General features: G+C 56.2%; 8 protein-coding genes across 8 annotated transcripts; 4 read left to right on the top strand and 4 right to left on the bottom strand.

Annotated features, from left to right (window-relative positions):
• The first annotated feature begins 526 nt into the window (after positions 1–526).
• WHR41_00477 (uncharacterized protein) lies at positions 527–2,771 on the top strand. Its single transcript, XM_069369083.1, has 2 exons — positions 527–1,072; positions 1,129–2,771. The coding sequence occupies exons 1-2, from the start codon at positions 750–752 to the stop codon at positions 2,705–2,707; spliced, it is 1,902 nt and encodes a 633-aa protein (XP_069234194.1). The 5' UTR covers positions 527–749; the 3' UTR covers positions 2,708–2,771.
• A 664-nt stretch (positions 2,772–3,435) lies between these two features.
• WHR41_00476 (uncharacterized protein) lies at positions 3,436–4,941 on the bottom strand (the record flags this gene model as incomplete). The annotated part of the gene is made up of 2 exons (XM_069369082.1): positions 3,436–3,861; positions 3,916–4,941. The coding sequence occupies 2 exons, from the start codon at positions 4,939–4,941 to the stop codon at positions 3,436–3,438; spliced, it is 1,452 nt and encodes a 483-aa protein (XP_069234195.1).
• Positions 4,942–6,225: 1,284 nt separating this feature from the next.
• WHR41_00475 (uncharacterized protein) lies at positions 6,226–8,034 on the top strand. Its single transcript, XM_069369081.1, has 3 exons — positions 6,226–6,733; positions 6,788–7,177; positions 7,235–8,034. Exons 1-3 carry the CDS (start codon positions 6,677–6,679, stop codon positions 7,796–7,798), a joined length of 1,011 nt encoding a protein of 336 aa, XP_069234196.1. The 5' UTR covers positions 6,226–6,676; the 3' UTR covers positions 7,799–8,034.
• A 266-nt stretch (positions 8,035–8,300) lies between these two features.
• Positions 8,301–9,044, bottom strand: WHR41_00474 (uncharacterized protein; the record flags this gene model as incomplete). Its single annotated transcript, XM_069369080.1, has 1 exon — positions 8,301–9,044. The coding sequence occupies one exon, from the start codon at positions 9,042–9,044 to the stop codon at positions 8,301–8,303; it is 744 nt and encodes a 247-aa protein (XP_069234197.1).
• A 1,010-nt stretch (positions 9,045–10,054) lies between these two features.
• On the top strand, positions 10,055–11,749 carry WHR41_00473 (uncharacterized protein; the record flags this gene model as incomplete). Its single annotated transcript, XM_069369079.1, has 1 exon — positions 10,055–11,749. The coding sequence occupies one exon, from the start codon at positions 10,055–10,057 to the stop codon at positions 11,747–11,749; it is 1,695 nt and encodes a 564-aa protein (XP_069234198.1).
• Positions 11,750–12,476: 727 nt separating this feature from the next.
• On the top strand, positions 12,477–13,058 carry WHR41_00472 (uncharacterized protein; the record flags this gene model as incomplete). The annotated part of the gene is made up of 2 exons (XM_069369078.1): positions 12,477–12,627; positions 12,703–13,058. 2 exons carry the CDS (start codon positions 12,477–12,479, stop codon positions 13,056–13,058), a joined length of 507 nt encoding a protein of 168 aa, XP_069234199.1.
• A 40-nt stretch (positions 13,059–13,098) lies between these two features.
• Positions 13,099–16,854, bottom strand: WHR41_00471 (uncharacterized protein). The gene is made up of 5 exons (XM_069369077.1): positions 15,458–16,854; positions 15,146–15,406; positions 14,659–15,085; positions 13,449–14,601; positions 13,099–13,389 (listed from the first exon to the last, which is right to left on the bottom strand). The coding sequence occupies exons 1-5, from the start codon at positions 16,160–16,162 to the stop codon at positions 13,239–13,241; spliced, it is 2,697 nt and encodes an 898-aa protein (XP_069234200.1). The 5' UTR covers positions 16,163–16,854; the 3' UTR covers positions 13,099–13,238.
• A 2,954-nt stretch (positions 16,855–19,808) lies between these two features.
• WHR41_00470 (uncharacterized protein) lies at positions 19,809–22,496 on the bottom strand. Its single transcript, XM_069369076.1, has 8 exons — positions 22,286–22,496; positions 22,068–22,227; positions 21,800–22,011; positions 21,722–21,740; positions 21,635–21,669; positions 21,420–21,584; positions 20,919–21,365; positions 19,809–20,851 (listed from the first exon to the last, which is right to left on the bottom strand). Exons 1-8 carry the CDS (start codon positions 22,288–22,290, stop codon positions 20,806–20,808), a joined length of 1,089 nt encoding a protein of 362 aa, XP_069234201.1. The 5' UTR covers positions 22,291–22,496; the 3' UTR covers positions 19,809–20,805.
• Between the last annotated feature and the right edge of the window lie 754 nt (positions 22,497–23,250).

Below are 23,250 nucleotides of genomic sequence, written 5' to 3'. Positions count from 1 at the left end.
TGATAAGCCTTGTTTTGCTCGTGACACCGGCCTCAAGAATTCGCCGGCAGTCATGTCTGCTTTCGAACAGCCTCAGCAGCTTACAGCATCGGCTGTTTTCCCCAGTCTTGGTTCCCAGCCATCCCCGCACTTCACGGAACCTTGCCATCTTGCAGATGGCTTGCATGAGCCACGCGCTGCATATGCTGCCGACGAGGCCGGTACTTCTCACGGCTCACATACGGGCAGTGACAGCAGCGGCATAAGGATGAGGTCGACGTGCCCCGCCGCTGAGCTCCACCGTTGCGGAGTCATGATATCGTTCATCGGCACGAGTCAGCGCGTGTCCACTGCCATTGATCGACATGCTGTGCGTAAGCGTCCGCGAAACTCAGCTTGCTCTCCACTGACTACGAGTCTCGATTCCTGACCAAACGTGACCCCGTATGCATGAGCCCTAAACCCAACTCTTGAGCGCAGGCCGACCGAGCCGGCAGGCCCTTGTCCGTTTCTCCGCAATCAGGCACCTTCACGTGGGGCAAAGAGCGGGTCCATCTCGTGGAGGGGCAGCAGAGTGCGGGACGATCGCCCGAGGACCGCCTCACTTTCGTTACTCGTGTAACTGCCGAAGGAGTCTCGATGGGAGGCACGGTAGCCGGCAGAATGCCCCCCGCTGGTGGGTACAGGATGCGTCTCCTACTGTGAGGGTCTCTTTCCTTTCTCTTGTCGTCTCGTTTCTTTGATTCGCATCTGACGCTTTGCATCTCACCATGTCCGCCATTCCTAACGTGCCAGAGTCCGTCCAAGCTCGGGAAGAGTCGACGGCGGACGCTGCGCTGAAGCACTTGTTGAGGAACAAGCAGATGACCGCGGATAAGCTTCAGCGAGTTGACTCGAAAGTCGCGAACGGTGTGAACGGTACGACGGACCAATGGACCATACACGATACACCGATAGAGAACCAGAGGCCCATCCGCGTCATTGTCATTGGAGCCGGGTACAGTGGCATTTATCTTGGTATCAGGATACCGGAGAGGTTGCGCAACTGTGAGCTGGTCATTTACGAGAAGAACAAGGGTGTCGGCGGCGCATGGTATGTCTGATGCAATCGTGCAATAGCAACGTCACATTAGGCTGACTGAGCAATAGGCATGAGAATCGCTACCCAGGCGCAGCCTGTGACGTGCCTTCACATTCGTACCAGTTCTCTTTCAACCCCAAACATGACTGGTCAGCGCTCTATGCGCCTTCGAACGAGATCCGTGGATATCTGGAGTCAACGGCGGAGAAGTACGGCGTCAATCGCTTTACGAAGCTCGAGCATGAGGTCACCGGCTGCCGGTGGGATGAAGATGAGGGAAAATGGCATGTGACCGTCAGGCAGCCGGACGGCAGTGTATTGGAGGACACATCGGACATGCTCATCAGCGCTCGAGGTCTGTTGAACAACAAGCAATGGCCGAGTATAGACGGGCTCTGGGACTTCAAAGGAGAGATCATGCATTCAGCTGGATGGAACGAGGACTATGACTTCAAGGACAAGAAGGTCGGCATCATCGGGCTTGGCAGCAGTGCCATACAGATTATCCCCAAGCTGCAGCAGGCTCCCGGTGCTCAGCTGAGCTGCTTCATCCGCGGCCGAACATGGATTTCACCACCCCTGGGTCAGAAATCGCAAGACGAGCTCGGCCTAGAGAGCATATACTTCAACAAAGACCAAATCGAGCGGTTCAACGCCGACCCAGAAGCCTGGCTTAAGTTCCGGATGAAAATCGAAGCGGATGCCAACAACGTGCACAGCATCACTCTCAAAGGCACCGAGATGCAAAAGGGCGCGCAGGCGATGTTCGAGCAAGGCATGAAAGACCGCTTGGCCAAGAAGCCGCACTACATGGACTCGCTCAAACCCTCCTTCTCCCCCGGCTGCAGGCGCCTGACGCCCGGCCCAGGCTTCCTCGAAGCCCTCGTCGAAGACAACGTCGAGTACGTCAAAGACACGATCGACCGCATCGAGCCTCGCGGCGTCGTCACGACCGACGGCGAATTGCACGAGATCGACGCGCTCGTCTGCGCAACGGGATTCTACTCCTCCTCCGCGCCCCCCTTTCCCGTGGCCGGCCTCGACGGCACAAAACTCACGGACCACTGGCAGCAGCGCGCAACGAACTACCTCTCGCTCGCGACCGACGGCTTCCCGAACCACTTCATGATGCTGGGCCCGAACGGCGCCATCGGCGAGGGCTCGCTGACGATGATGATCGAGAGCACGGGCGACTACATCTGCAAGGCGATTCGCAAATTGCAAAAGGACAACCTGAAGTCCATGGTCGTGAAGCGCGCGCGCGTGCGGGATTTCCTGCGCTACGTCGACAGCTACTTCCGCGGCACGGTATTCATGGACGACTGCCAGAGCTGGTATAAGAAAAACGGGCAGGGCCAGTCTGGCGCTACGGTTACAGGGCTTTGGCCTGGGTCGACGCTGCACTGTATCGAGGCCTTGAGGAGTCCGAGGTGGGAGGACTATGAGTATGAGTATTTGCCGGAGGAGAATCGGGCGGAGGTCAATGAAATGGCGTGGCTGGGAAATGGGTGGGGTGCAACGCAGATGAGGGATCCCGTGAGGACGGAGGATCTGAGTTTCTATCTCTTGCCGGAGTTTCAGGATCCGCCGTTGGAGGGAGAGCCAGAGAAAAAGGAGGCGTTGCAGATAAGGCCATGGTCGTACTAGATGCCCATGAAATTTGAATAAGAACTTATATCTCTTGTACGCAGCCGCATGACATGTCAAAATAGCGCTCGATTGGCCATGACCCTTTTGACAGATATTGACACTCTTATGTGTCTAGTCCCGATATCAAAGCCACGGGTGCATCTAGGAAGGACTTCGTGCCGTCCATAACTGACCGAACTTGCGTGGATGTCCATTCCGTAAAAAATTCACGAAAAAGAATGGACGATGCTGGTGAGCCAGCACCGGAAGACTTGATATCTGTAAGAGATGCCATTTCTGAAATCTCCCCAACAGGGAATCGAACCCTGGTCTCCCGCGGCTTATCATCGGGTAAACCTGAATGACAAGCGGAAATCATAGCCACTAGACCATTGAGGATTTGGATGTTTGATGCATCCAATGGTGTGGAACCATGACGTCAAGCACTGGTCTGTATGTTATAAAGCAAAACATTTTCTCATCCGTCTCCCATTGTATGCTACAATCTTCAAGGCCATCAAATGCGTTGGCCCTAGTTCAAAAGTATGAAGAATCGTTGTTCGGTATGCGAAACGTCAATAGCACGCTATCTTCTGCGGGCATTTTGAGTGGCTTCGTTTCCTCCAGAGCTGGCGTTTGACGACACGCTCCAACCTTTTGGACAGATGGAACTCAGTCGGGTAAATCTCTACGAAGAATGTCTCGCAACATATCGAATTTTGTATCATTGTTTTCCATTTTCCAAATCATCTATCAGAACTGTGCGCCCCTTCCCTATGCCCTGACTCCCCTGATTCCGGATTCGGATAATAGTACGCACCCACCGCTATTAGGAGATAAACGAAGACGCTCAGCATCCCCTCCAAGTAATCGCTCTTCTCGTCCCGCAAGAAGCTTCCGACCACGATGATCGCCAGGAGAAGCATGGCAGCGTCGAAGATCTCGAAGTTGAGGCTCATGTTCTTGTCCAGCGCCCACCCAATCAACACAATAAGAGGTGTATTGAGAAGCGCTGTCTGGATCGACGAGCCTAGCACTTGGGCAAGAGCGTAGTTCATTTGGTTTTGGTGGGCTTTGTGCATTGCTGTGAGGTGCTCGGAGATCTTTTCCACCACAGGGACGAGAATCAGGCCTTTAAATTCTTCGCTGAGATGCCGATCGATAACGATGTACTGTACGCTTGTTAGTGCACTGAATCGCGGGCTGAAAAGAGGGCCGAGACATACCTCAATCTGTTGCACAAGGAAGACCGCCATGAACGACACGAATGTGATGCCAGCCATAACTGCCAGTATAGACTCAACCAGGGTGAGCTGCGCCTTATGCTTGTTTCTCCGTCTTTCCTCCGGAGTGTCCTCTGTTTGAAGGAGGTCTTGGTAAATCCCAGAATGCGACCGAGTCTGAAACCACAGATAGGCGAAGAACGCGGCCAGCAGAACGACCGCAACAACGCGTGACAATCTCAGCGCTCGCTCATCCAAGTAATTGATTGAGCGGGTCGAGCTTAAGGATAGAGAGTTATAGAAGACAGATGGTATGATCAGACCCATGCCAGCCACGAGCATGAGGTTGCAAGCGACTTCGCTGATAGCCACATGAAACGATTGGTTCGGATAGAAGATGCCGCCGACGAAGAAGCAAAGCCCTAAACAGAGCAAAAGGTTTGCCAGTATAGATCCAAGGATGACTGCCCGAATGACTCGTATGCTCATGTTTCCCGGTTGAATGATTAGTACACAGAGCAGAATCAATTCCACGCAGGAACCGATCGCAGTCTCAACCAGGATACCGAGTGTTGGATTTAGTTTCCTTGCGAGTTGATGGCCAGAGAATCCCACGAGGTTTGCTGCTGGCACCATGCCGATATATGCCGTGACGAAGATCCACAGCTGGTGTTCATCGAAATAGTAGTGTAGTACTATGGCGGCGATGGTGAAAGGCCACAAGGAGTTTGTCATCATGCTGCCTCTTGAGGAAGACTTCCAGCAGATGGAAAGGAATGTCCACGGTCGTATGAAGGCTTTGCTGGTCTTTACGTGTGCATCGTATTCATTGTGGTGATAATCATTGTTCAGCCTGCTTGTGTCGGAGCCACCAGACGTATCTTGCAGCTCAACATCGTAATCTTCGTGTACTCGTGGTAATTCGCGGCATTCAACCCATCGTGTCTCGTAATGATACTGTATTCCAGATAGGCCTGAGTGTGAGTCGGGTTTCGGCCATAGTCGTAGAGAGTCTGAGGGGTTGGCCATGCTATAGCCGGAACCAGCTTGAGAAGCCAGGACGCAATGAAGCCAGTCAAGCGATTGCAATATCGTTTGTGCAAGGGCACTGTCGAGGTTATAGAGTTGGTCGTAGCTTCGAGTGAGGATGACGGGGGAGTTTTGGTCGTAGGTATGATCGTTGAGGCTGGAACTGAAGAGCCGAGTTACCGTGTACTATACATGTGTGTCTGACCCAGGGCAATGGCACAAGGGGACCCACGGCCGCGGTGACATGTCTATGGAACAACTTCACGGGGATGACCAGTGATGCATTCAGTCGGAGAACGTGCGGATGATGCTTGGGCCACTGCAACTCGAGTTGCACGTCAGTTCTTACAGTAGGGGGCAGGATGGAAGTGGCGCCAGTCGATTCAGCTGCCTCCATCTGACACGACTGATACAAGTGTGAACCGCACACCATTCGCTCACGGTAGTCAGGGTGGAGAGCGGAAGCATGGGAAGTGCTCCGACCGAGACATCGCAACGGTCGGGACGATGCTTGATGCTTTTAAGGTGGCGTGCTAAAGATTCTTGGTGATGCTTGGTTGGCGCTGGCTTTAAGATCTACATTATTGATGCGCGTACAGCCGCATTGCGTGCGACAGCAATTACGAGGAGGCAATCATCAGAGACTACTCGATGACCGGACAGCATTATTATGCAGAGTGGTCTCAGATGGAACTCGTGGAAACCTCACTCCAGCCTCTCAAAGATGTAAGTGTATCAACCGATGAAGCCATGCGAGGCTGGATTGCAAGGCATCGATGCTATAAGCATCCTCGTACATGTGCAACAAGAAAATGTCAAGCCGCGTGTCCTTGACGGTGAATAAGCTCCGCCTGCCAGGCGCAGGAGCCATGGGTCGATCACAGGAGCCGACAGTAGACCAGGGTCTGTGTGTAGATAGTCAATATCCCCGTATCAAACGGAACCGCCGCACCGTCCAGCTGGATATGACATCCTTCAACAAGAGACGGTCAATCTCAAGAAAGGCTGAGTTGCCATGGTCGCAGGTGGACAGGCTATGGCTGAGCCTGTACGAGATACTTGTCGTCAGGCCAATTACTGGTAAGTACCGAAACCTTGAGACACAACCATTGAAGTTTCAAAAGGGGGCGAGGGTGAGAGGACGTGTTCTGGCCATCAGATAGATCAACAAGCCTCCTGAGACTCTGTCACCGGAAGCCGGCAAACCACAGCCGATCCGAAAGCTGGTGGCGCACAAGCCGCGACCCTGAGGGCATAGAGAAACGATCGTTGATGTCTCTCGATAGCACATCACCTCGACGTCTTGTGGCGGGAGAGATGCTTCTCTTTCCCTGAGAAATGCTAGGCGTTGGGTTTACCATGCCACCGACTTCCGGATGAGGATTGAAGCCGAAATTCCGTTTGCCATCTTTCCCCGCAAGCCTCCAACCATGCCGAGGACCAGTTACGACATGCAACCGCCAGGCACGCCAGGTCTACTGCGTCGACTCGACCCTCGTACACAATACCGAGGCTGGCGCGTGCATTGGTCACCGAGGCACTTCTGAGAAGTATTGAATCAATCTATGTCCTAGTCGATTACTTGCTCCATGGAGTAAGCTAAAGGCCGATGATGTATATCCATCGATATTGCCGACGAGTGGTGGGGCCATGGATAAGTACAGCCGCGTGCTAACATCTCCCCTCGTGTGCACCTCTTCCGGCGTTTCTAGACCAAACCTACAAAGCACCGAACATGGCTGACATCAAGGATTGGCGATCGTTAAGCGACACCACCCCAGAATGGGACGCGGTACGACTAGCGCTATCGTTCGCCCTCTGCAACTCGCGCTGACGTTAAACACAGGTGCTCGAATCGATGGGCGGGCAGGCCTTCGACATTGGCATGTTCGAGGACATTCAAACGCTCCGTGGCTTCATATCAGCGACCAAGAAGAATATGACCGCCAGCCACAGCCCTGTGCCTGGAGTAAAAGAAGAGAAGGACCATCAAGTTACCATGAGAGATGGCGGGAAGATCACCGTGCGGACATATACACCCGAGAAGGCTGCCGGACCGCTCTATGTGATGTACCATGGCGGCGGCTTCTCTATTGGTGGTCTGGAAAATGAGGAGCTCCTCTGCCGGCTGCTGTGTGGGCAACTCGGATTTGTCGCGGTGAACGTGGATTACAGGCTTGCGCCGGAGCACAAGTTCCCAACAGCACACAATGACTGCTGGGATGCTACAAAATGGGTAGGGATAATACTCAATTAAATACTGCGATCAGGGCGCCCGCTAACAGAACACTAGGCTGCTGAAAACGCCTCGCAATTGAGCGCAGACCCGAGCAAAGGCTTCATTATCGGTGGCACTTCAGCTGGTGGAAACATCGCCGCCACGATCTCTCACCTGGCCCGTGACGAAAAGTTTAGCCCGCCTTTGACTGGCTGCCACATGATGATCCCAGCCATCTGCGCTGTTGACGCTCTGCCAGAGAAGTATAAGAAGGACCAGCACTCGTGGGAGCAGAACAAGAATGCCGCTATTCTCTCCCGCAAGGCTTGCGATCTGTTCTACGATTGCTATCTTCCTGTAGCAGATCGTGGCAGCGAGCTGTTCAGTCCGCTTCTATTCAAGACTGGGCACGCTTGTCTGCCGCCGAGCTATTTCCAGATCTGCGGCCAGGACCCGCTCCGAGATGAAGCACTGATATACGAGCGATTACTGCGTGAGGATGAAGGTCTCAAGACGAAAGTTGACGTCTACCCCGGCCTGCCGCACGGTTTCTGGTCGGTCTTCCCTAAGATCGAGTCGAGCAAGCGGTTTGTGGAAGAGTCCGTCAAGGGTGTGAAATGGCTGCTGGAGCAAAACTAGGTAAACTAGCTGTTGGTAGTCTAGAGCTCCATTGGCTTTTACATTCATCTGTCTCAGATTGCTATCGCCTTGATTTGACTCTTCCGGAGGCCTCCCTTCGCACTCTGTATCAAAGCGCGGGTCATCGGAGCGTCGAAACCGCTAATATGTACATCATGGCCCTTCGTAGATACAGCAGATGCCTTCCATAGACACCTGTCTTGAGCCATCGAAATCGAGTCGATACGATTCTATTATGCCCAGTGCCTTTTTCCGTGGCTGATAAGCTGCCAGAACCCAAGAGCTGCTGTTCGTGTGCAACAGCTCATCTGCGATTGAGGCATACCAAGGGCGGGCCGTGGCTCGTCTTTGCTGCACCCAGAAGCTATTGCCAGGCGTAATTATCCTTTACGAAGTCAGGCTCTGGGTCTAACTTCGTTTGAGAGCAGAAGCCTGCAGAGCACTTGCTTCTTCGCTCTCTTTCGATCAAGATCCTTATTCTTCTTTTTCTGTCCCCATCCCCTCATTTCCTCTTCTCGTCCTTCTTCGCAGCGTATTTCTCTTGTCGTCGTTTGATGTAGGTCTCGAGTGAAACGCCCTTTTCAGCGGCACGTTTGGCGTATAGCGCCTGCTTTTCGGGGTCAAGATCGTCTTCCGCGTTGGAGCCTGAAGTGCTCTTTTTGTCCTTCTTCGCCTTCTTTGCGTCCTTTTTGGCTTTCTTCGAGGCCTTGTCTTTTGCAGCCTCCGACTCTGAGCTCATATCCTTCTTGTCCTCGCCTACCTCCTTCTTCCGCTTCGATCGCTTCTCGTCGGATTTTTCTGAGCGCTTGCGCTTTCGGTCGGCTTTTTCGTCTTGCGCATCCGAGTCTTGGGGTGTAGGCAGCATGCCATTGTCGGAAATTGTCTTCTTCTGTTCCTTCGAAGATGGCTGGTCGCTAGGCTTGTTCGAAGGCAAGATTGTCTGGCCGATCGTCCCTGGCACACCCTCTCCCTTCACGAATCGCCCATACAATCCTCCTCTGTTCACACCATGCTTTTGTGCCTGCGAAAGCGCAGTCTCCTGCCCAGTTCCCAGCGTCTGCAAGCTCTGGTCGAAGGCGCGCAGCCACCACTGGTCCGACACAGCGGCATGTTTGTTCACGCCGACACCAAGGACGTCCACTTTCTTGCTGACGAGGAGGGGTTTCTTGAGTCCGCGATTGCTCTGGTCAAGCGAATGACCAGAGCCTCTCCAGCCGTGCTTTTTGAGGTAATGTTGGGCGTCCATGGTGATTCTGTCGCGCGTGTAACGAGATATCACCAGGGCGCCGTGCAGAATAAAAGTCGCAAGGCGCCCCGGAAAGTTGGAGGAGGTGGAGACATTTTCTAAAGCCGACCGATCGGGACCCTCCCGCTGCTTGGGAAGTCGGGTTGCATGAGCCGATTGGTTGGTGACCTGAAGCGGCTGGATCTCGTGTGGAAGGCGGAACAAAATAAACACAAAATCACACCAGATGCATGATTGAGGGTAGAAATCACACTGATGTCTTTAGAAGACAGATCGTAGTTGCCATGGCTTCTGGTCAATTCGAGCTCGCACCGGGTCGGTATGTGGCGCTTTTGCTCGACGATCCCGCCGCGGACATGCGACCACAGCCAGTCAGTCATTAATGTATCTCAGGTTCTACAAATCACTGTGATATTTGAACCCATGGAATGATAAGATAGATCGAAAGCATCCGAGATTCAATGCGACAATCGTTCGCTATCACACTTGGCGATCATCGATTCTTCGGTAGTGAATGGCTGTGTCACCCAGCTTGGCTGCATCTCCACACCGCGAGTGGTATCGGTATCTGGTGGCTTTATCATTAGGGTTCATCCTACAGCTGGGCACTTCGACCAGGCATTTTTGTATCTTGCGTCAAGGGAGGAGGTAACAAGAGAAGCCCACCTCGCCTGTTTGCAGCCAGCATGGAGAAGGACGTCGGACAATCAAGGCCATTTACTTCGCCAGCATATCGACAAAGCGGCCACCAACGAGTAAAATGGATCTTCTTGGCCCTCTGTGGCCTGCTAAGCATACTGTGGGTACGGCCTGCGCTTTTCGAGATACTGCGGTCTTTAGGGCGAGTCGCTAGAGTTGGAGGCAGCCCTTCCGAGCCAGAGTTCGATTGGAACACCTCGCCTGCCCATGGCAGTCTTCAATACTCGCCTTGTTACACAAGCCTAGGCGACTTTCAGTGTGCTCGACTGGAACTACCCTTGGATTACTGGAATGGAACCACGAACAAGACCATGTCTCTGGCGGTGGTCAGGAAACCAGCCATCGTCCCAGTCACCGATCCCAGATACGCCGGCGCCCTGATAGTGAATCCAGGGGGCCCGGGCGGGAGCGGTGTGGAATTCGCAGTCGGTGCCTGGAAGATGATCCGGCATGGTGTAGACTCGCCGTCACCAGATGATCCAGAGGGCAAATATTTCGACATCCTTGGATTTGACCCCAGAGGTGTGGGATTCTCAACGCCGAACGTGCATTGCTTTGAGAGCCCGTCTCTTGACCAAGGGTGGCAGCTACGTGTCATGGAGGAGGGCATCCTTGGATCCTCCGATGCTGCCTTTGGTCGATTGTGGTCCATGGCTATCGCACGCGCTAAGTCTTGCTCTCTGCCCTTAGGGGACGGTAAGGACATCAAACCATATGTTACGACAGCTCATACGGCGAGAGATATGCTGGAACTAGTTGAGAGACATGGGCAATGGCGCGAGCTCGAATCGAGGAGACTCCTTGCATCAAGAACGCCATGTTTCTCATCGATATCCTTCAGATTCGCGCGCCAGTCTTCCGTCCCGGCAGAACTCAGATATGAACCGGGCAAAGAGAAGATCATCTACAGTGGCGGATCATATGGTACCTATCTCGGTCTGACATTCGCTTCCATGTTCCCAGATCGGATACACCGTCTCCGCGTAGATGAGCTTGTCGACGCTGACGATTATCGTAAGGTGAAATGGACCGACAATCTGCGCGATACGGAGAAAGAGATGCATGAATTCTACAGGCACTGCGCCCGAGCTGGGTTTCCTGCTTGCTCGCTCGCAAATCAGTCCGGCTACACGACCATTGACAGCGTGGAAGCAAGAGTCAAGAATGCGACCGACAGTCTCATCCACAATCCACTGCCAGTCTTAGGCCCAAATCCCGAGGTCATCACCTACTCCGATGCCAAACACTTGGTTTTTGCCGGCCTCTACAGCCCCATGATTTCGTTCCCTCGGATTGCCAACCTCTTGGCAGGCGTCGAGCAGGGCGATGGCACCCTTTTCGCAGAGTTGCTTCGCCCTTACCACGGGCTCACATGCTCTGCGGAACCCGCTTCACTCGATGTTACTAGATCTTCTTACAATATGGCAGCTGGAATCCTAGCACCAGACGCCACCATGGCCATCGCATGTGCCGACGGCGACGACCAAAGCTGGATGACCAAGTCCCAATACGCCGAATACTGGCACAAGCTGGCGAAAAAGTCACCAACGATAGGGCCGATGTGGTCAATGTTCCGCATGTACTGCATCCACTATTCCGTCCGCCCAGCGTATCGCTTCACGGCGCCATTCAAAGCGAAAACCTCACACCCTATCCTGATGATAGGCAACACGGCGGACCCAGTCACACCGCTTCACAACGCGTTCAAGATGAGCAAGGGGTATCCCGGCTCTGTGGTCCTGACGCAGAACTCGCCTGGACACACTTCGAACAGTGTATATTCGTCGTGTACCGTCAGCCACATAAGGAGATATTTCCATTCCGGCTATTTGCCTGAGGAAGGGACCGTGTGCGAGACTGATGAGCTGCCATTCGGAAACGAAAATGCGACTGCGGAGGACATTGCAACAATGAGTGGGATCTCAGAGATGTATCGAGAGGGACAGGCGGCAATGTTTAAGAGCACAGGCGGACTTCCCGGAACCTCCTTCGCTGCGCTATGGTGACCGGATACGCTTCGTCGAATGAGAAGAGATCATTGGCTTGGAGCTGTGGTGTATCTAGCGAGCGTTGACATGGACGATGCCTGATTTTTGACTTTATAAAGAAGTCTTGGTGTCTTCATCCTCGTAAGGCGGCAAGCTTCAGCTCTGATCATCATGCATGGCCTAGTGCATGTGGCGCAAGCTGCAGAGTTGGGAGCGTGTGAAGGTATATCACGCAAGAGGCAATACCGTCGTCGGCTCCAAAGCTACGAAATACTCTCGTCTCTGGGGATTGCACCACTGCTGGACTCTTTAGGTGTTGCAACTATACTTGTATCATTTCTGCGAACTGCGATCTGCTATCAGCCACGCCGAGCAGTCGACACTTATCGCTGAGTCGCTATTAATCTATCAAAGCTTTCGTATTCGCTAGCCGCGTGGCGCAGATGCGCCACAAAGGATTCGACCATGCGGCATGACCGCGACGACAGCTCGCCTGCTGGAGCTGAAGTCCCCACAGCCTCGCGCCAAACCCGCAACAGGGAAGGGCTGCGAAGAGCAGCTGAAGTCGACGTGAGCGTTCGCTTACCACATATAATCCAACCAGTGTAAGGTAGCTTGCATCTTGATAGCTTCTCAATCAAACCGATCAGTTTCAACAATCAATCGATCCAAAATCGATTCCACCCAAGAAGCCCAATCCCTTCATACCACCAATCAACCAAACGTCAGAACCACATTGCCAGAAATGGGCGCCGACGCCTCCAAACCCGCCCTCTACCACAACATCTCCAAAGCCCTGCCCCCCGCCGACCCCTACGGCATCCACGCGAACAGCGACTGGGTCGACAAAGGCAGCAAAGCCTTCGCCAGCGCCGCCGACCGCGAGCAATTCATCCGTGCGCGCAGCCCCAACGTCCCACAATTCCACAGACAGCACTACCATCACTAACAGCAGCGATTCGAACGAACAGAAGCCCTCATCTCCCTGACGACCTCGAATGGCACGCTCGACCTCTCAGCGCACGACTTCAAGCTGCTCTTCTCGCGCCGCGCTTCGCCCGGCGCAGACGCGTCTGGCTCCGACGAGCCCGACCGGCTCGTGGCGACGCTCGTTGCGATCGATGAGAGGGGCGTGATAAGCGTTAAACTCGAGCCGAGCGCGGACGGGGCGAGCGTGGCGGAAGCGTTCCAGGCGTTCAAGAGGGATGTGGAGGTGAGGTTGGGGGAGTTGTTGAGGGGGGTGCCGGATGGGGCTGGGCGGAGGGAGAGAGGGGAGAGGATGGCGGAGGGGGCGCCGCCGGCGTATGGGGATTTGAAGAGGGGCTGATGGAGGTGTGATGAGAAATGAAGTCAGGGGAAGGGAAAGGTTGGCGCAAAGGCTTTTTGTATTGCGCTCGTAATTATATCTAGTCCGCCTTTGGGACTTCTTCGTTAGTGCAAATGAAGGTCAGACCTAGCGAGTGTTCCCCGCCAAAGCCGAGTCCTCGGCACGCTATACCATCGTAATCTAATGCCTCACGTAACGCTGCTTAGGCGGGCCATATTTGCCGGGCGGGGAGTAACCGCCGGGCGAGCCTGCGATGTTGAGCGGACCGCTGAGCGGCAGCTTGCGACTCGAGCTGCCGACGTAGGCGGTCTTGGGGTAGCTAGAGATAAGCCTGGAAGCGTGTTGTTAGAGAAGCTCACAAATCGATGACGGGATCAGAGAGAAACTTACCAATCCTGGGCAGCGGTGTCCCAGTTGCTGAGATCCTTGTAGGTGACGTCGAAGGAATATGTCTCGGTAGCGCCGGCCTCGATGCCCTTGCGGTCGAAGTTCCTCAGGACACGGACGGCGTCGTTGGGGCCACCGAGGCTGATGTACAGCTGCGCGACCTCGTCGCCGGCAATCTCGCCGTCGTTGGTGACGTCGACAGTGACGGTGAAGAGGACCTCGTACAGACCAGCGTTGCCGCCGAGGCTGTCAGCAGAGCCAGCCGGGACACGCGGCTGGGGGCTGCCGTCAGAGCTGCCGACTGGCCAGGTGTAGTTGAGGGCGTACTCGGGGTCGTTGCTGGCGGTGCGGAGGTCGGTGCTGTTGAGGCAAGGGTAGATGTATGCAAAGATGAACTCGAAGCCCTCGGGGCAGAGGTAGTCGGCAGTCCTATTGCTGATGGTGCCGTAAGTGGGCGCCTCTGGGGTCTCGCCGGTGGTAGGCTGGTACGAAGGAGCCTCGCGTGCGGTGATCTGCAGGTTGGAGTAAGAGAAGGTAGTGTATGAAAGACCGTAGCCGAATTCGTAGACGGGAGTCTCGTTGAAACGGTCGAAGTAGCGGTAGTCGATGAAGATGCCCTCGACGAAGTTGTCCTGAGGAGGACCGTTACCGTTGTTCGGCTCGTAGATCACATCAGAAGGACCGTAAGAGTCGCGGGTGAGTCCCCAAGTGAACGGAGTCTTTCCACCAGGGTTGACCTTGCCGTAAAGAACGTCGGTAATAGCATTGCCGGACTCTTGGCCAGGGACACCAGCCCAGATGATGGCAGTGACGTTCTCGTGCTCGTACCATGGCTCAACCAGGACGGCACCGACAGTGTGCATGACGACAATAGTGTTGTTGCACTCCGAGGCAACATTGTTAATGAGAGCGTCACCATCATCCCAGAGAGTGAGGTTGTTGCGGTCACCCTCGTTTCCATCGAAGATGATGTAGCCCTCACCGGCCGCGGCGTTGGCGAAAACGATGCATGCACCTCCAACTTGGGAGACGCGGTGAGCGAGGGCTGCCTGCTGGGAGTAGGCGTAGTTGTCGATGACGCTCTCAACGGAGCCTCCGTTGCTGAGAACCTCGTACTTGATCGCCTCGAGAGGAGTGACCAGGTAGGGGAAGTTGGCTGTTACCAGTTAGTATCCGTGTCACAAGAAGACAAACAAAGCTGCAAGGGACTTACCAGTTCCACTACCCCAGCCCATCGCGAAGGTACCATTGTTGCAGCCACGGTCAACGCATCCATTGGGACCCCAAGGGTTCTCGCTGGAGTCGGAGCCGAAAACGGTCGTCAACTTCTCCTTACCGCTGAGCGGGAGAGCGCCATTGTTCTTCAGCAGGACAGTGCCATCGGCGGCGACCTTGCGGATCGCATCCCTGTGCTCGTTGCGGACGTCAACGTGGTCGTTGATCCGGGTGTAACCCTCCTCAGCGTAGGCGTGCTGGAAGCCGAAGGTGTCCTGCGACCAGGAAGAGAAGTTCGGGCCTTCTTCGAGCTGATTGGTGTCACGGTCGACGTAGTACCAGCTGGCGACAATGCGGACCGCCATGTCGTCCAGGCGCCACTGTGGCACAGTGCCGTTGAGCACAGCAACGGTCAGATTGGGTCCCTGTGTCCCGTTAGCTTGCTTTGCAATCGATTTGGCAACTTCCAAACTTCATTTGCTCACCCAGTACGATGTCGCGCTGTCGAATGCAACGTCTCCGGGCATAGTCATGTCGAGACCGGCCAGGGCGCTAGCGACACCGGCGTGCTGGGCAGCCCAGTCACTGACGATGAAGCCCTGAAAGCCGAGCTCGTTCTTGAGGATGTAGTTCTGCAGGTACGAGTTCTGGCAGGCGTAGCTGTTGTTGACCTGGTTGTACGCACACATGATTGAGCCGGTTCCCGCGCGCACGGCCTCGGCGAAGGGCCATACGTAGAGCTCGTGCTGTGACATGTTAGTGAGAGCTAGCAGCGTGTTCGTCACGTTTCAACGTACCATAGTCACGTCGTCGATGTTCGATGAGATGGCAGAGGTGAGGTTGGGTCCGCCCTGGCGGAAGTGCTCCTGCTCGTTTCCAATGTAGTGCTTGGTGCAAGCAATGACACCAGCATCTTGGATACCCTTCACTGTTCCGTGCACCGCAACAGCAGACAGGACAGGGTCAGGCGAGAAGCCCTCCCAGTTGCGGCCACCAGCAGCGTGCCTGCCGATCGGTCCAATGGCGGGACCGAGCTGGACGTCAATGCCCTTCTCGCGGTGCTCTGTGCCCATTTCGTAGCCACGTTGGTAGAACAATTCGCGGTCCCACGTGGCACCGACGGTAATACCGGCGGGAAAGGCAGAGACGAAGTCGGCGAAGCGGACGCCCAGAGGCGAGTCTTGCAGACAGAGGGCTTTGAAGCCGAGTCTCGGGATGGCGCCAGTGTTGCCGACGCACTTCTCGCCTTCCCAGCCGACACCGGTGGTGAGGTTGACCTTCTCGAGGAGAGTGAGCTGGGAGACGAACTCCCTGGCCTGAGCGTAGGCATCGTCCCAGTCACCCAGGCCTTCACCCCAGGGAGTTGGGTACTTGGGAGGAGAGGTTTGGCCCGAGACTGCGCCAGGGTTGTTGAAAGGGTTGGGAGTGCTTGAGTTTGTGCCGTTCTGAGCGAGAGCGAGCGGCAGGGCCGCGAGGAGTGCAGTCGAACGTAGGAAGCCCATCTTGACGAGGACGAGTGATCGTCGACGACAACGCAGTTGAAGCTGCTGGGTAAGAGGTGCTGAAGATACAGCCGCCGGGATGAAGAGCTCCCAATGAGGCGGTTTACTGTAGAAAGGCGAGGTGGAGAGTGTGGTGCTCTACAAGGAGGGATGCAACTTATTTGTACTTCCCCGGTGCATGCGGTGGTTCATTCACTAAGGTACTGACTGCTCAAGAATTAATTTCACCTCGCTAGCTCACAGCTCCCGCCGGCTGGCGTGTTACCTGCAGGCGCCGCTCCCCGCACCTGCTTTAGTGCATTTGGGCAGAGTGAAAGCTCGTGGTAGTAACTGAATGAGGCAAGAGAGGTGTCGTTCGTCATGGGAAACCACGGCCGCTAGGCTGTAGAGAGGAAGGCCGGTGCAATGATACTCCGCCATCTCCGCGCAAGGGCAGCACGAGGAAAGCCGTTGGCCTGTGGTGAGTGGAGTTCATGGGCATCATGGAGGATGCGGGTTGGCCAGGCAGGACTGTTGTTTACCCCTCCTCGGTTGTAGACGATGATGAGCTGCGAAGCCATCGATTCCGCCTTGCACCGTCTCCACGTGCGCCCCAGGATCCCCAGACTTGCCGATCGCGGAGCAGCCCTCAAGCCCAAACACCCGTCCACGCCATCTTCACCCTTGATTAATTTGGCATTTGCTGTCACTCATTATTGCACGCCTCCGTTTGCCGTGTCTCTACACCGGGGCACGGGTGCTGCTGTGAGCCGGCGTGACGCGATCAGATTTCGGCCCGCGTACGGATGACCGCTGTGGCTGCGGTGCCTTGGGCCTGCCCTGCATCCCGGCGCTCCTTGGTGCGGGGCGAGAGAAAAAGGCGCGAGCAGGTTGCACTGCTGGCGAGCCGCGGCGCAGCGTCAGCATCCGGCGGTGATCCCACTGCAAGGAGATGGAGCTCCACCGGGACTCACATCGCTGCCAAGCCGGATTTCGTGCGCAGAGCTACGGTAGCATTCGAGCTGGAAGTCATTGACCGCGCGGGCTTGGTGGCGTGGTATGTTGCTGGGAGACCGACTTTTTTACTTCGGCGTGGCTGTGAGGCGGCAGGCTTGAGCGCGATTAACCTCGAGAGATTCTCCGCGCGACCCACTCAGGTCGCATTTAACCCCGTGACCTCGGCAGGGTCGACGTGAAACCGGCTTCTAGATCTCGCGATAGCGGGCCGACGAGCCTGGAGAGGCGAGGGAAGACTCCACAGTCCAAGCTGCGGGGTTCTCATTGGCATACTTCGCGTGCGGTTATTACTTTGCCGGCCTGCCGATCGTGATATCCGGTGAGGCAATGATGAGGTCTTGACAAGCTTCTTTCAGCCCCGCGAGACGCTCTGCTGGCTGTTTCCATGAGCGAGGCAGAGTGAAAGGTTGGAGACGCGCTCCCGTCATGTGTAAGCACTTTCCACCAACTTTATCTTATCGTCGCTCGGATACCGGATGCTTTATTGGCGATGTCTGCGATACCTTCGAGGCCTCCAAGTATGAATGCAGGAGTTTGATCCGCAGCAGATACGTCCTCTGGTGGCTCTTCATGGTCTTTGCTTGGAGTAGTCCAGATCTTGTCATGAGGAGCTCCTTGGGCAATCCGCCTGCTTTAAGACGCATCGTGCTGACTGCTAGCTGTGAACGATAGCGTTGAGATGCACTGGTCTTGGTGTGCAACCTTAGTCCATCGCTACCCGAGTGTTGGATGATTGTCTGGTGATGAGCACGAAAAGCACGATGATTCCTGTCACCAATGTGGACTGAGAGCAATGCGAATCGTCACCAGGCGCGTCAGTACATTGCTTGCCGAGTCGGATTGCTTCCTTCATTCGCCAGTTCTGCGATCTTCCAATCGTTCCAGCTTTGGCCATGCAGCAAAGTGCCTGTGTCGCGTTACCAAATGCTAATGCCGTTACCTGATTCATCGAATCAAGACAAAACCTGGAGAAAGGGCAAAACTCGATCGATTGATCGATAGCTGGGCCCGATTCGAAGCTGAACCACAACCAGCCAAACTTCTGGAAAGTTTGTGCAAGGAGGCACTGAGACATGAGGCAGTATTCGATCAGTCGATGGCCAGGTCCTGGGCGACGCAAAAGTGATGATTCGATATCAAATCGATCTCAGCTTGTTCAGCAACGATTCCCCTGACCAGCATCGTCAACGCGCTGATCCGGCATCAATCCTCGCATGATCGACTACTCTCGAGAATCGACGAAACGAGAATCGACGAAAACAGTCGTGCGTGCTCATTGATCCTTCAAAGGTGAAATCCAGACAAACAATATCTGCTCTGAACCACCCAATCCCCCACGCCACCACCGTCCAAGAGTATCACTCACCTTTCGACCTGTCACAAACGGCGCCGCCTCACCATTTGCATCGCCCACAATCGTAATCCAACACCACGGTCCACCATCAGCCGCCCGACCTCAACAACCGCAATACCACGCTCTCCCCACCCTCACCCGCCCATCCTCAAAATTCCAGCCCACACCATCAACGCCCCCTCCGACGGCACCTCGACCCGCCAGCCCGGAAATCCCACCCCTTACGCGCCGCTGCCGCCGGCCGACAACCACCGAGCAAGCCACGCCCTGCAAGCCGCCGGATAGGTATGGCAAGCCGGCCGCGAAACCCAAGCCATCGGTCTGCAGGACAATAACACAGGGTGTGAAACGCGCTCGTCTTGACTCGTGCCCTGCACATACTGTACTCATGTTGACCCGCGCGGCTGGGACACACGTCCTGCACTGTGATGTCCTGTGCGTGTATATAGATAGGTAGATAGGCAGGTAGATAGATAGACATATGGATCGCTCCCGCATGCGTGCCCTCGCCCGCACCATGTTGCAACGGGATAGATGAGCCCGGGCAGGGCTGGGGGGTTTGATTGGCGACCCGGGGGGTTGGAACGCTTGGTGCCTGCCGAGGCAGAGGGGCGTTCTACTGTATGTACCTACAGTACAGTGCGTTCGCTGTTCGGTTCCTTGATTGATTGGGGAGACGAGACGAGACGAGTCTTGGGGCCGTTTCAGGTCCTCGCAGCACGCATGGGCGAGCGATCAAGGCAGACGCCACACAGTCAGTCGTTGCCGGACGTTGTGTTGTAACCGCCCCGGGGCCGGTGGCTAGCCCGGGCCCGCAGGTAGATAGCACAATGGAACGATGCACTCAGCAAAGCAAAGTAGAAGCTAACATCCTCCTTGCCTCCAACGAGTCCAAACAAACGAACAAACAAACAGACATACATACAGCCACAGCCCTCGACGCCCCAAGACTCGGCCCAGGACGCCGGGGGATGCACGATACTGTACAGTACAGCATGCCCGCCCCCGACTCGCTGCTCGCTTAAGCACACAGATCCCGCCTCTGCCCGCTATAACCCTCGCGCCCTGCACTGCACTCTGCACACGAGAATGTCACGGCACAGCAAGCAAGCAAGCACCCACGTGCCCGCCGCCGCGATCCTGCGCCGGACGGGCGCCGAAAAGCAGGGACGCCGTCCGCTTCCACCGACTGATGAGTTCTCGCGCAGGGCCGAGTTCAAAGCCGCGGCCGCGGCGCTGGGAGCGAGCTTGACGGCGGGGTCTGGGGCGAGCTGGACGGAAGAAGGCGTCTGTTTTGCGAAGGAGACGGAGACGGGGGCAAACTCAGTAGGAGATGGAAGCGTGCTGTTCATGGTCGGAACTGTACACGTATGCTCTCTTCTCTCGCCGCAAGCCGTTCGTGCAGCGTGGCGCGCAAGCGAGCTGTGTAGTAAACTGAAGAAAATGGCAGCGGGTGGAGTGGAAGGGCGAGGGTTTCGTTTCGTCCTGAAAATCAAAACCCGACCTGTCCTGCACTGTACCTAAATCACGGCATTCTTTGCCTCGGCCTTCCCCGTCTCACGCTCAAAAACACGACCGAGCCCTGAAACTTTTCAATTTGGAGCGGAGAAATCGCATCCGTGCAACTGCAACATGTGACAGACTGGCCCGTGTCGTCGACGCTGTCGTGCAATAAAAGGAAAATGAAACCGAAAATGGAAGAGAATATGGAAGCCCGAGCTGTGGCTGCTGCTGATGCCGAAAAGTGACTTTGATATCAAAAATGCGCGGAGAAGACTGATGAGATGGCTGGAGTCGAGAGGATTGGTGGCCGGAATGCTTGGAGCGGGAGGAGAACGAGGTGGCCCGGAAGTTGCGAAATGATGTTGATCGTGGTCGATTCGAAAGCGGTGATTTGCTGCGCTTCAAGATCTGTGTATGTATCGTGGCCACACACACGCGCGCGCGATCTCGTCCGAAAATAGTTCGGCCCTGCTGGCTGACTGACTGGCTGGCTGGCTGGCTGGACTGGGCTGCAGCGGCGATAGCCGAGATCGCACGCAACGCCGCCGGCTTGTCGCATTTTGGCACTCAAGAGCGCGCGCGCGACAAGCGCGGCGTGCCACTGCTGTTCCATCCAAGCTTTTCCCTGGATCGATAACTGACGGGTCCAAGCGAGGATTCAATGCCGTAGGTTGTGCCTAGCCTTGCTTGAGGAGGGTGGGAGGTTGAAGGCGCCGTAAGCCGTCGAACCAGCGGGAAGGATCATGCGGTCAGGTCAAGGCCGGCCGGTTCGGGGAGGATCCGAGGCGAGTCACAGGTTCTCGTCTGAGCCGGGGCGGCGGGCGGTCCAGATATGGCTGCGCATCGGGGGTTAGCGTTTGTGAAGACTTGGGTGTGCTCAGCACGGATGAGGCTAGCGCTTACAGGGTGTGGTAGGCGTGGACGCGGTCGTCTTCGATGCAGCGCAGGACGTCCGCGACCAGTTGGTCGACCTGCCATTTGGTCCAGCCCAGGTTGCGGGTCAGAGGGCCCATGGAGAGGCCGTTGAACATGGCTACGGAGTCGAAGCGGTCGCCTTGTTCGAGCAGGAGATTCCTGTACCACTGCCCTGCTGCCTGCTCGCGCCTGTCCGACGACCATGTGCGCGAGAAAGGTAATCGGAATTCGGTGTGGGCGATGTCGACGAAGCCAGCGCGATGTAACATTCCCCCTGTGTCGGCCTGGTAGGCTATAGGTTTTTCGGGCGTTGCGTCTTGCATCAATCGCCACCATTGATGTATGGGCGCATCGGGGGACAGAGAGCCGTCGTCGCAACGTGGAGTCATGTCAATCTCGAGCAGCTCTATTTGGCCCGTCTTGGGCCGCAAGTGTCTGGCAGAAGATTAGTTCGTGCTGTCTGTCGAAAACTGTGTCAAAATTGCATACTTCTTGCACTTCTCGAAGAATCGTGGCCAGTCGGAAACGCTACCGCAGAGGTGGGCAGCATGAATCAAATCGAATGAGTTCCCAGTAAGCCCCCAATGTGCCGATTCAAAGTCGATTCCTGATTGCGCATCGGAATCGGGTGTTCTCCAGGTGAGGTTTTCGCCCCTGGAGATTTTGTCAGCCAGAGACCGTGTGACCAGCTCGTCCAGACTTACTGTGGCTGACCGCCAACAATATCCACACCGGTAATCTGCAACATTGTTAATTGAAATGTGAATACCGCACACGACCATCGCACGCACCTCGGCGTCAGGGAATCTCCTGCGGGTGCAAGTTAGCAACATAGTTGCGGCGGTGATCTCGTGTATTTTTCGGCTTACGATCCCATATCGCACGCCCAGATGCCGCTCCCACAGCCCAGGTCTAGAATGCTGTACGGTGTCTGGGAAGCGACGATCGGCTTCGCACATGCCACCGGAATGATGCGGCCGTGTTCGTCTCTGTGGACCTCGCCGGTCCTCGGGTCGCTGAAATGGTTCAGCAGGACGCGATACACCAGGTGGTGCACCATGTCATATCGGCTTCGCTCCCGCTATGCTGGATGTCAGCATGTTGAGTTCTGGGTGCGTGTCTTACTGGTGGACATACGTCGTCGGTAGGGAATGGATATGTGCCCCGTTTCCAGGCATGGTAGTATCTGCCGTTTTCCTCGTATGCGTCGATGAAGAAACAGTCGCAGACTTTCAATTGCTGCACCTCGCCACTGGGCCGCGAGGGGTTGAGGATATGGCTGAGGCCTCGGGGTTCGCTGGGAGCGGCGTGAGCGCGGTGGTCATGCACAGAGTTTGAGGCAGGGACACGCATACCCCATGGTTTCTCACGCAGCGGGCGAGCCAGACGGACGGCAGCTCACGCTCAGGCGGCGCTCCAAACAGGCGGGCGGGGACAGAGGGAATGCAAGGCGCGGGCGAGGAAAGACGGCACAATTGTATACAAGGCGGGCGAAGACACAAAGCACCTCCCGCACGCGCAACGAAAGAACGGCCTTTTGGGAGTGGTGGGAGCGGCGAGGCGGCGCGACAAGCAAGCGCTGGCGGTGGGGTGAGGGCGATGTTTAAATGCCAAAAGCGCGGCGCAGCGAATCACACCCGACGTCCCCACAGGCGGGAGGGCGCGAGGGCCGCGAGCTACCAAACGGAGGGAGGATGGCAGCGATCTGAACCCGCCCGGCCGGGTCGTCCGCCGAGATTGCGGTTGGCGTGCGCTGGTGCTGGTGCCGGATGGAGCGCTGGCGGGCTGGCGGGCTGGCGGGCTGCCGGCGGGCGGCGGGCGGCGCGTGGAGACGGCGAGGGTGGAGGCTGCCCAGGGTAGATACCGTACTGTACTGTGTCGACATCGAGCCTGTCCGCCGACGATTGTGCGTGCGTGCTGTGCCGTTGGCCGGCGGTCACGGCGTGCTGGACTGGAGCGCGCGCGCGTTGCGTTGCACCGTCCCAGGTGCACCGCGGCGACGGTCAGCCGAGGCGGCCACGGCGGCATGTGCGAGGGCGCAGGGCTCATCGGTACATACATACGCAGGAAGGCGGGCAGGCAGGCAGGCAGGCAGGGCAGGGTGTATATCCTCGGCCGGCGCGCACGCCGCGTGGAACACAGCCAGCACGCCAGCAGGGCGTATGCTCGCCGTGGCGCCACGCAGCAGCACCAGCAGCACCAGCACCAGCACCAGCATCGGCCAGCGAGGCCCCTTCGAGCCCTAGCGGGTCCCATACCACGGCCTTGGGAGGCAGCGCAGCGCGACCCGGAGATGCCGCCGCGCTCGCGTGTGCTCGCT

This window comes from Cladosporium halotolerans, assembly GCF_011745625.1.
Source record: "Cladosporium halotolerans strain TM138-S3 chromosome Unknown Sca1, whole genome shotgun sequence".
Classification (NCBI taxonomy): Eukaryota; Fungi; Ascomycota; class Dothideomycetes; order Cladosporiales; family Cladosporiaceae; genus Cladosporium; species Cladosporium halotolerans.
Note: the sequence above shows the minus strand (reverse complement) of the source record. Positions and strands in the feature narration are given on the sequence as shown.

Excerpts from the sequence above, each read along its gene's own strand:
- WHR41_00477 (XM_069369083.1), top strand. The coding sequence starts at position 750 with ATGTCCGCCATTCCTAACGTGCCAGAGTCCGTCCAAGCTCGGGAAGAG. Across the intron at positions 1,073-1,128 it reads AAGGGTGTCGGCGGCGCATG|GCATGAGAATCGCTACCCAG; the intron begins GTATGTCTGATG and ends ACTGAGCAATAG.
- WHR41_00475 (XM_069369081.1), top strand. The coding sequence starts at position 6,677 with ATGGCTGACATCAAGGATTGGCGATCGTTAAGCGACACCACCCCAGAA. Across the intron at positions 6,734-6,787 it reads CCACCCCAGAATGGGACGCG|GTGCTCGAATCGATGGGCGG; the intron begins GTACGACTAGCG and ends CGTTAAACACAG. Across the intron at positions 7,178-7,234 it reads GCTGGGATGCTACAAAATGG|GCTGCTGAAAACGCCTCGCA; the intron begins GTAGGGATAATA and ends ACAGAACACTAG.
- WHR41_00470 (XM_069369076.1), bottom strand. Across the intron at positions 21,585-21,634 it reads ATTGTTGGCGGTCAGCCACA|GGGCGAAAACCTCACCTGGA; the intron begins GTAAGTCTGGAC and ends CAAAATCTCCAG. Across the intron at positions 21,366-21,419 it reads TTCTTCGAGAAGTGCAAGAA|ACACTTGCGGCCCAAGACGG; the intron begins GTATGCAATTTT and ends ATCTTCTGCCAG.
- WHR41_00471 (XM_069369077.1), bottom strand. The coding sequence starts at position 16,162 with ATGGGCTTCCTACGTTCGACTGCACTCCTCGCGGCCCTGCCGCTCGCT. Across the intron at positions 15,407-15,457 it reads ACATCGACGACGTGACTATG|CACGAGCTCTACGTATGGCC; the intron begins GTACGTTGAAAC and ends AACATGTCACAG. Across the intron at positions 13,390-13,448 it reads GACACCGCTGCCCAGGATTG|GCTTATCTCTAGCTACCCCA; the intron begins GTAAGTTTCTCT and ends ACACGCTTCCAG.